This window comes from Bison bison, unplaced genomic scaffold, assembly GCF_000754665.1.
Source record: "Bison bison bison isolate TAMUID 2011002044 unplaced genomic scaffold, Bison_UMD1.0 scf7180017864280, whole genome shotgun sequence".
NCBI lineage: Eukaryota > Metazoa > Chordata > Mammalia > Artiodactyla > Bovidae > Bison > Bison bison.
Window position 1 is genome coordinate 6809605 of NW_011494852.1, and position 10720 is coordinate 6820324.

At 45.7% G+C, this 10720-nt stretch overlaps 1 protein-coding gene across 1 annotated transcript in view; it reads right to left on the reverse strand.

Moving 5' to 3' along the window:
- Positions 1 to 5190: 5190 nt before the first annotated feature.
- Positions 5191 to 10720, reverse strand: part of FBXO27 (F-box protein 27) — a 6755-nt gene continuing 1225 nt past the window's right edge. Inside the window, exons 2-6 of the mRNA XM_010849319.1 lie at positions 10235 to 10624; positions 9973 to 10081; positions 9792 to 9887; positions 6010 to 6139; positions 5191 to 5334 (exon numbers count right to left, since the gene is read on the reverse strand). Coding sequence (XP_010847621.1) covers positions 5191 to 5334; positions 6010 to 6139; positions 9792 to 9887; positions 9973 to 10081; positions 10235 to 10624 — 869 coding nt within the window. The remainder of the gene's footprint in view (positions 5335 to 6009; positions 6140 to 9791; positions 9888 to 9972; positions 10082 to 10234; positions 10625 to 10720) is intronic.

Consider the following 10720-nt stretch of genomic DNA (forward strand, 5'->3'; position numbering starts at 1 on the left):
CCTGGGTCGGGAAGATCCCCTGGAGAAGGAAATGGCAACTCACTCCAGTACTCTTGCCTGGAAAATCCCATGGACAGAGAAGCCTGGTAGACTACAGTCCATGGGATCGCAAAGAGTCGGACACGACTGAGCGACTTCACTTTCACTTTTCACTCCTTAGAGGTAGGGTTGCGTGGGGCAGCCCTGGGTGTTGTGTTCAAGCTCCTTCCTCAAGGAGCTTCAGTCCTGATATGCCCATTCTCCTGGAGTGGGGCTGGGGGTTGTGGGATTGGAGATAAGATTTTAGGTAAAACCCTCTCAGCTCCCCACCCAAAAGTCTGTAGTGGGTATGAAATAAAATTCATATTTATGGCAAGACAAGAAAAATTTAACATAAAAATTCTTATCTGCCCTCACCTCTCCCAGCACCATGCATTGTGCATCAGCATTATGCATTGACCAAACCTGCCCACCAGCAGAAATACCTGCTCAACCATAAATAGCATTCTCTTAGCATCAACAAGACAACTCCTTCAAGGATAACATTCCTTCTTGACCTTGTAAAGGGTCACGTGTACAAACACTGGGCACTTCAAACTGGATCATGTAAACTGTCAATAATACATCATTTAATGTACAGTCTACTGTCTCAAAAACTTATATATAAACTGTGTCTTGATCACTAACGGACAGAACTGTTCTCAGAACTCTTTGAGATGCTCTTCCTAGGTTATAATCCTCAACTTTGGCTCGAATAAAAATTATCAGTTGTATCTTCAGTCGACTGATTTTTCCCTGACATGGGTCAAGAGCAGAAAAGAGCTGCAAAACCTTTTCACTCTGAAGAAGCACTTCCTCCTATTGAGGCTACCCTTGGAAATAAAATAACCAAGACCTTAAGAAAAGTTTGGCGGGAGCCAGTTTCCTAGGTAAAACACAAAACAAAATAAGAAGATTTAAAGATCCAAGATCTATTTGAAGGGGAAACACACCTAGGGAGATTTGAGAAGGGAGTCCTGGGCGGGGCAAGGAGTAGGGCAGCCAGGGAGGGCCTGGAGTAAGAGCTCTGGTATGGAAGGTCTGCAGAGGGGTGGGAGGAGGGATCCAGCCTGAGGGGGAGATGGGCCTGGGGGGTGTGGAGGTCCTGCCTCCTTCCAGAGGAATCCACTCCTTGCGTCTCACTGAACTGTCCAGCCAGAATATCCAAAATCACAGGCCATGGGAACATTCCTTGGAAGGGTTCAGGCAGCGCTGCCTGCATCTCAGGTGTACCCTACCCAGCAGCATCACTCACTGGCAACTGCCTATTTAGAAACTATAAGTAATAGGTGATCCCATATATTGAAAAAGACATGAATAATTCCTTCAGTGTGACATTGGTATTGTGGGTTCTTTAAAAAAGAGAGAGGAACTTCCCCAGCTGTCAAGGGGTTAAGACTCTGAGCTTCCACTGCACGGGGTATGGGTTCCATCCCTGGTCAGGAAAGAAGATCCTGCATACTGTGCCCTTCCCTGCCCCTCCAAAAAGGAAGCATATGTTTAAAAAGAATAATAAAAATGCTCTTCTCTCTACATACGTTTGTATTTAGAATTCTCTATTAAAAAATTAAGTGAAGTGAAGGTGCTCGGTTGTGTTTGACTCTTTGCAATCCCATGGACTGTAGCCCTCCAGGCTCCTCCGCCCATGGGATTTTCCAGGCAAGAATACTGGAGTGGGTTGCCATTTCTTCCTCCAGGGGATCTTCCTGACCCAGGGATCAAATCCAGATCTCCCACATTGCAGGCAGACTCTTTACCGTCTAAGCCACCAGGGAATCCCATAACAAAATAAGTCAAATAAGTAACCCTTTTTTAAAAACTTTGTTTTGTATTGGGGTGTAGCTGATTAACAATGTTGTGATAATTTCAAGTGAACATTGAAGGGACTCAACCATACATATATTCCATCCATTCTCCCCGCAATTCCCCTTCCATCCAGGCTGTCACATAACATTGAGCAGAGTTTCATGTGCTATATGGAACTTGTTGGCTATCCATTTTAAATGGATATAAATATACATGTAAATATTAAGAATAGTCATCTATGGATGCTTTACATTATTTTTATTGCCATTTATATATTTTTTATGGGCTTTCCTGGTGGCTCAGAGGGTAAAGTGTCTGCCTGCAATTCAGGAGACCCGGGTTCAATACCTGGGTGGGGAAGATCCCCTAGAGAAGGATATGGCAACCCACTCCAGTATTCTTGCCTGGAGAATCCCATGGATGGAGGAGCCTGGTAGGCTACAGTCCACGGGGTTGCAAAGAGTCGGACACGACTGAGTGACTTCAGTTTCCTTTAGTTTATGTATGTTCTATTTATTTCAAATTGTTTATTGTTATCATTAGTCTTTTTTTTATTGAAGTAGAGTTAATTTTTGGGCTTCCCTGGTGGTGCAATGGTAAAGAATCCACCTGATGATGCAGAAGATGCAACAGACACGGGTTCAAACTCTGGGTCAGGAAGATCTCCTGGAGGAGGAAATGGCAACCCACTCCAGCATTCTTGCCTGAAAATGCCCCATGGACAGGGAGCCTCTTGTGTCAATGTCTACTGTACAGCAAAGTGAGTCAGCCACACACACACGTATATAGTTTTTAAAATTCTTTGTTAGTTTGTCTTAAATAAATCTAAACAATACACACAAAAGAATAATCATATATTTAAGAATAATATAAGATTCCAATGACTTCTAGGAGAAAAATTCAATTTTATAGAATAATCCAACAGCTAATCATGATCATCATAAAAAAAGCAGTGACTTTGGGCTACTTGGTCCCTGGGAAGATAAAGAAGTCCCAGGCCAAGAGAAGTAAGCAACATATAAGGACAAAATTAAACACACTTACATGGAAAGATACTTTGGCATGCACAGTAATGACCATACAGGAGGGACAGACAGAAACTGTAGAAAATAAAACACTGGCAACTATTTCTGCGGTGAAAATTTTCCAAAGGCAATTTCAGGGTGAACCATGTTTCACAAATGGTTAGAACTCTACTGAGAAATGAGAGCTTTCAAGCCGGCCAAGTGGCATTTTAGAAGCTATGGCTCCTTACCACCACATCCTGGTTAATGGTGTGCCACTTTTAACATGACCACGACCCAAGTGAATGCTGGAGGTGAGAATGGCCACGGAGGATGGGTAGCCATCGTGGACTATACTTCATGTGTGCAAATAGATGAGAACACCGAGAACCTCAGAGTCCTCTTCAGCACACTAAGGGCCATCACTATTACAAACAATTAGAATTGGGAGAATGGATACGTGTATATGTATGGCTGAGTCCCTTCACTGTTTATCTGAAACGAACACAGCATTGTTAATTAGCTACACCCCAAAACAAAATAAAAAGTTTAAAGTTTTTGGGGGAAAAAAAGAATTAGAATCACACACACAAAAAAAACAATTTTGTCAGCAAAGACGATTTCTAAATGTGGTTATTTATGGAAAGGGAAATTGCATTGGAGAATACTTATTTGTGTATAACACTGTATTTCTACACATAAGCATGTAGAAAATGAGAAATTTAGATAAGCAAAATCAATAACTACAAAAATCACAACTATGCACCTATCACCATTGCAATAACCCTGCAACGCTTTAGTTCTTCTGTATATATCCAGAAGGCAATCAAGAATACAAGGATATATACGTATTCTATTTTAATGTGGCGTATAAACAAATACTTGTATATAAATGCATATATGCACAGTGTAGACAGAAGTATTTATTGTTGTTCAGTCCCAAAGTCATGTCCAACTTTTTGTGACCCAATGGACTGCAGCACGCCAGACTGCAGTATACATACATCCAAATTAAATCATATGGTTCTTTTTTCAGGCAATGGTGTCCACCTTTCCCTTCCTGTAAATGCTTGTTTCATATTCCTTCTATCCCAAGTCCTCTAACTGACCCAAAAATATCCTCCAGAGCTTCACTGTCCAGATCAGTATATCTACTCCAGAACCACACACTACACGACTCTCAGGTCAGTTTCAACCTGTCACCCTTCCCTTTGGATGAAAGTGATGAAACACCCTCCCCCTCGGGGTGTGTCCCATCGTCTACTGCAGGTGGGGGGACACTTCCAGGTGGACACATCAAGGGCAGCAGCAGCTTCATCTGCTTTCCATCCTGAGACCTGGAGCTCCTCAGGGATCCTGCAGCAGGGAGGGGGCAGCCATGGTCCCTGGACTGGGGTGGGGACAGCCGGATCCTGCCGTTGCAAGGTTCTCTCTCACTCTCATGACCAGAATGTCACAAATGTGGTGTCACTGTGACACTGTGCCCACGTCCACCACCTGCCTAAACTTCTAACCTTGGCTGATCATCTCTAATCCCATGAGTTCCTTAGAGCTTGGGAAATCAGGTTCGGACTCTTCCATTCTCTTGGCTGGAGAATGCCTTCTACAGTTGTTTTCTTCTATACAGTTTTCTCTCAACTGAAACAACACCTTACTCTGAACTGAGTAGTCATCAAGCTGTTAACACTGTATTTCTATTCAGCTTTGGCAAGATTTTATTACCTATGATCGACAGATATCTTCCTGATTTACTCTCTCCATATTTAAAAAGAATTTCAAAGTAACAAAATAATTTTATACACTATACAACTCAGAGCAGTTGTATATAGGGGACCAATTCATTGCTCACAGGGTGGACAGAACCCTCTGCCTCCAAACATTTTTTGAGCTTTACTTTCAGCTCTTGAGTCTTGGCCCCAGGTTTGAAATCATAGTTTAGAGGCTGGAATTACTCAGCCACAGGGATTGAGCTTCTAGTTGAGGGGTGAGGAGAGAGCTTCTGGAAGTGACCAATGAAGCCTCTGCAGCAGGAACAGAAGGGCAGAGGGTACAGGGGCAGAACCAGAGGTGCCTGGCATGTGGGAGGAGGGTGAGGAGCCCTCTCACCATCTCCCTGTGTTCACCCGTGTGTCTCCACTCTGTAGAACAGGGGCTGTGTTAGAGCCGCAGCAGCCAGGAGACCTGATGCAAAAACGTTCTTCTCATAGCTTCTCATAGAATTGAAAGACAGGGCCCAGTAGAACCCTTGATTGGACCCAGGAGATCCCAGGATGGCAGGAACTACAAGCCCTTGATTATTGAGGTGGCCCAGCCAATGGTGCTGGAAGGCATGGTCAGGTTGTTTAACAAGGACAGTCCTCTACTAGGGTTGACAGACCCGTACAATCACACTGGCCTTGGGCACGATGATTCCATAGTCCTCAGGCAGGAACCCCATGTCCCAAATCCAGTGTTCCAGAGACACAAATCGGACACCCTTCTTGAGGTTGGAGAACACGTGGTTGGTCTGTAGGCAGAAAAAGAGGTTAAGTCCCACTGTGCCATGGCCTTCCCCTCAAAAGCTGAGTTGGGGGCCTTCTGGCAGGTGGTATTTTCCCTAGATGGCTGCAATGTTTCCACTTACACATGTCCTTCTAGAATCATGCCACTCCCCACTCAGGGGTGGAGTCTAATTCCCACCCCTTGAATCTGGGAGGGTTTCACTGTAACCAGTGGTGGGAATGATGCTGAGTGACCTCACCAAGTGACTTCCATGGTGGGGTCACAGAGGCAATGCAGCTTCTGCTGGTTTCTCCAGAAGCCTCATGGTGGAGCCCTGAGCCACCAGGAAGCAGCTGCCTGCCCCGAAGCCGCCATGCTGTGAGGAAGCCCCAACTAGAGCAAACAGGGGGATCCCAAGGCCAAGCTCTGAGACTAAACCCAGAGCTGCCTGGCCAGCCACCAGCTGCTGTGTACACACTCACAGCCCACGCTGCCCTTTAGCTCCAGCCAGTGTCTGAAATGGAACTTCATGAGAGACTGGAGTCAGAAACTCTCACCAGAGCCCTCCTCATAGAAATCATGAGAGGAGATAAAATGAGTGCTGTTGATATTAAACCACTAAATTTGGGGGACATTTATTTTTTAGCAATAAATCATGATAAACCATACCATTCTTTCTCTTTGCCCCTGTCAGACTCACCTTAAAAGGGATACTGGTTGTACCTTGATGGATTGGCCTAGGAGACAAATGATGTAGCTTGGCCTGCTTGGCATCTAGAAGTTGGACAATTAGCTCATACAGACAGACTGAGGCTTCTTGGTCTGCCCACCTGTGGGAGAAGGAAAATCTTGAAGGTTGAACTTGCCACCCCACCTCTTTGGGCATCTGCCTCCTCTACCTGAATGGCTTTCCCATGTCTAAAAATCCAAAATGGTGCTATGGTCCCCAGGACTAGCAGCATCAGGTCACGTGGGAGCTTGGCCCCTCTGCTTCCCCAAGGAATCCATCTGCCCTAAACACCCTCTCCAATGGTCCACATGCACATTCATTTCAGAAGTAATGACCTAGAGCCACGCTCTTCAAGGTACCTCCTACCATATTATTTCTCTTTCTATGTTTTGCTGGTGGCAAAAGATGTCATTTTCAATGCATTCAACGGTGATGTTTAAGATACAATTTTCTTAGTCACTTAGAAGGATCCAAGGGAATCTAAGCAAATTGGTAATGGGACATCAAGTAACATTCAAAGACACAATACCCAATGTCCGTTACTGGTAAATGGATAGATTGAGTGGGGGTGTAGCTCGGTGGTAGAGCACATGTTTGGCTTGCACAAGGCCCCTGATTCATACCCCGGCTCCTCCATTTAGGAGTTTCTCCTTACTAGAAGCCACTGGAGAAGAGAATTAATTATTGGACTTCCCACGTGGCTGTAGTGGTAAAGAACCCTGGGCTGGGTAGATCTCTCTGGAGTAGGAAATGGCAACCCACTCCAGTATTCTTGCCTGGGAAATCCCATGGACAGGGGAGTCTGGCAGGCTACAGTCCAGTTGCAAAGACACAACTCAGACGCTTGAGCACCTGTGCACACATGGTATATTCACACAATGAATTATGAAGCCATGAAACAGACTGCAGCTACATACAGTTATGGGTGAATTTACAAACATGTCGTTGAAAGAAGCCAGATACACACTATATACGGTATGCTATGCTAAGTCACTTCAGTCGTGTCCGACTCTGTGACCCCATAGACGGCAGCCCACCAGGCTTCCCCATCCCTGGGATTCTCCAGGCAAGAACACTGGAGTGGGTTGCCATTTCCTTCTCCAATGCATGAAAGTGAAAAGAGAAAGTGAAGTTGCTCAGTCGTGTCCCACTCTTAGCGACCCCGTGGACTGCAGCCTACCAGGCTCCATCCATGGGATTTTCCAGGCAAGAGTACTGGAGTGGGGTGCCATTGCCTTCTCCGATATACGGTATAACTCCATAAATATACATGGCACCAACATGGACAAAACTGACCTATGGTAACAGAATTCAAGATGGTGCTACTGTTGGATTGGAAGTGATGGGAATGGGGCATGACGGATACTGAGGGTGCTGTTTGCTGGCAACATTCTGTTTTTTTCTTTTAACCTTCTGTTCTTGATTTAAATGAATATGTTCACTTTGTAATAATTCATTGACTTGCACACACAAGATACATACATTTTTTTGGTGCCAAAATACATATTTAAAAACAAGATTAATTTGAGATATATATATATACACACATACATACACACACATATATATATACACAAAGTAGTAACTTCATTCACAGAGGTATCATATCACTTCTTAGGTGTAAATGTACATGCTACTTCTTCCAGATTTTATCCTTATATAATAATAATATATGTTTATGTTCTTGTGACTTACCTTTCATACTGCTCTGTGCCAACAACATGCACACAAAGAATTTAAGTAGAAATTTAAAATTTCCTAAGTGCTAAACTTTTTTCTTTTTGGCTGAACTGTTACTTACAAGTGGCTGCCAGACATTGCTGCAAATTGGAATCATATGAATTCCAGAAAAGATATTGTGTAGAAAGGAATTTCGCCCTGTTCAAAGCTATGGTCATTGCCGTCTGACACTGAGGGGTAATCTCTGGATCCTTGCAATTTTATGTCTGATAGGATATCTCTATCTGGGATAAGCCTGCCAATATAGTTTGGTGGAGGCTAGCCACAACCACACAGACTATAATAGGGGCTAGCCACTCCAGGAAAACCAGCAATATGACTAAGGATGCCTCGTGTAGTATCAGTTGATTTGGAGGCTGATATTAAACATTGATAAAAAACCCCTATATACAATGAAATATTACTCAGCCATTAAAAAGAATGAAATAATGTCATTTGTCATGGATGAACCTAGAGTTTGTCATAATGAGTGAAGTCAGACAGAGAAGGAGAAATATCATATGACATCCGTTATATGTGGAATCTAAAAAGAAAATGATACAAACGAACTTACAAAACAGAAACAGTCACAGACTTAGAGAATGAACTGATGGTTGCCGGGGGTGGGGAAGGACGGAGGGAAGGGATAGTTAGGGAGTTTGAGATGGACATGTACACACAGCTATATTTAAAATGGATCCCCATAAGGAACTACTATACAGCACATGGAACTCTGTTCAATGTTATGTGGCAGCCTGGATGGGAGGGAAGTCTGGGGGAGAATGGATATGTGTACGTGTATAGCTGAGTCCCTTTGCTGTTCACCCGAAACTATCAGAACATTGTTAATCGGCTAAGTGTGTGTACTCACTCAGTTGTGTCCGACTTTTTGTGACCCCCATGGAAAGTAGCCCACCAGGCTCTTCTGCCCATGGAATTTCTCAGGCAAGAATGCTGGAGTGGGGTGCAACTTCCTATTCCAAGGGATCTTCCCAACCCAGGGATTGAACCCAAGTCTCTTGTGTCTCCTGCATTGGCAGGTGGATTCTTTACCACTTGCACAAATTATGAACTTAAATAAAGTATTTTATTGTAAATATATTTCTGAAAGAGATGAGTTTTCAGAGAGGGGAAGTTTATGGTGTTTTGACTGAAAGTGAATGTGGTAAGACCAAAATTTCAAATTTCAATCTCACTTTGCCTGTTTCCCCAGAGGTCTTTACATCCAGGGACCATACACCTTAGTGAATGACTTTTTCTGTAAAACTGAAGGGCTGAGAGACAGGAAATTGGGAAAGCATAATCATACAATGCCCCCATCATAGAGGTAATCTGTAGCTGAGTAATTTGAGAAGAGGGTACATAAAATGGTAGAGGATTTGGAACTTGCCTCCCTTAAAATAATCTGAGTGAGGTATCCCATGGAAGGTCTTCATGGAGCATGCTGGTTTCAAGACCATCAAACAGAGCACAAGCTCTGGAGTCAGACAAGTATGAGCCTAATGCCAGGTCCCGCCAAGCCCCGGCTGTGCCACCTGAACAAGTGACCTCACCTCTCTGAATTTCTCAATTCGAGGTTTCAAAACACACTTCCCCACAGGATCAAGGATCATGAAGGCTGCTGAAACAGGTCACACTTCAAAGCACTGGCTCTGTGGCTGACATAGAACCCTGCCTTATGAAGACAGGGAAACCTAGGCACACTGTGACTTGCCCAAGGCCACAAAGCTGGGAAGCCAGGGTTTGAGTGTGGGAAGTCTGACTCCAGAATCTGACCTCTTAGCCAACTCTATCTTGCCTCCTCCTGAACCAAGTCCTTTGCACAGGATCCAACCTGGCATCTTCCCATTCAGGTCCGTTTGGGGGTCAGGAGAGGGTTCAGGGAGTGGATACTGCTAAGTAGTAAAGCTCTGATGGTGGTGAAGTCATTTCCCTTCCTGCTTTATCTAAGGGGTTGTTGGGAGGCCTACACGCCTTGTCACCCATGCCAAGGTCAGCCCTGTTTTTAAAGCTGTTTTTGCCATCACACTCACCAGGCAGAGATACAAATCTCAATCTTTCCACTATCCAGGAGTTCCGGCCACAGACCCTCCTTTTCCAGGTCTAACACTTGCTTCTTGTAGCACCACCTGGGAGAAAGGGGGAAGGGTTAGTGAGAACCAGGCAAGAACTCACCACCACCCACCCCAGCCCTTGGGGAAGAGGGACATCCACCTGTAGAAAGGCTGGAAAGGGTCCTCGGGAACTAGCCTGCGGTCTTCCTCCCAGCTTTCCTCCTGTCTCCAGCTTGTACAGTTGATTGTCCTCCAAGGCAGGAAGGCATCTGTTTAATGAAAAAATGTTTGTGCCCAAGTTCCTGGCCTGCCCACCAGCCCACGGATAAGCCCCAGGGGTTTCCTTGAGCCTCTCCTCTCTGTCCCGCACCTCCAAACCATCCCATGGGCACTCCTGAGACCTCTTTTCCTGGGCTCCCCACCTATGCCATGGCGGTTCGGGTAGAGATTGCGTCCTAAGGGTCTGCGCTCGCAGAAGCGGCCCAGGAGGCAGGGCCTGGGGTCGTCGTCGTTGTCTGGGGGCAGGCAGGTTCGGAAGACGGGCCACAGCTTAGCGTGGCTGTAGGGTAAGATGCTCAGCCACACGGCCCGGGTGTCCACCAGGTAGCGCCAGTACCAGCACACATGGCGGCATTGCCCGAGCAGCACGCTTGTGGGCAGGTAGCTCAGCACTTCCAGGAGCATCTCGATGGGCAGTTGGCTTAAGCCAGGCGCCTCCTTGGGTTCGGGGTCCGAAGCGGGAACACAGGCGGGCCGGCCCTGGGAGGCTGAGGCCCCCGTGGTCTCCTCGCCAGGCCCTGCAGCTGTGGCTGCTGGAGAGCCAGGGTCCAGACATCAGGGACTTGCAGCCTCCGCAGGCCACGCCCCTGCCGCCCGCACCCAAAGGCTGTCGCCCCCACACCCCAGCA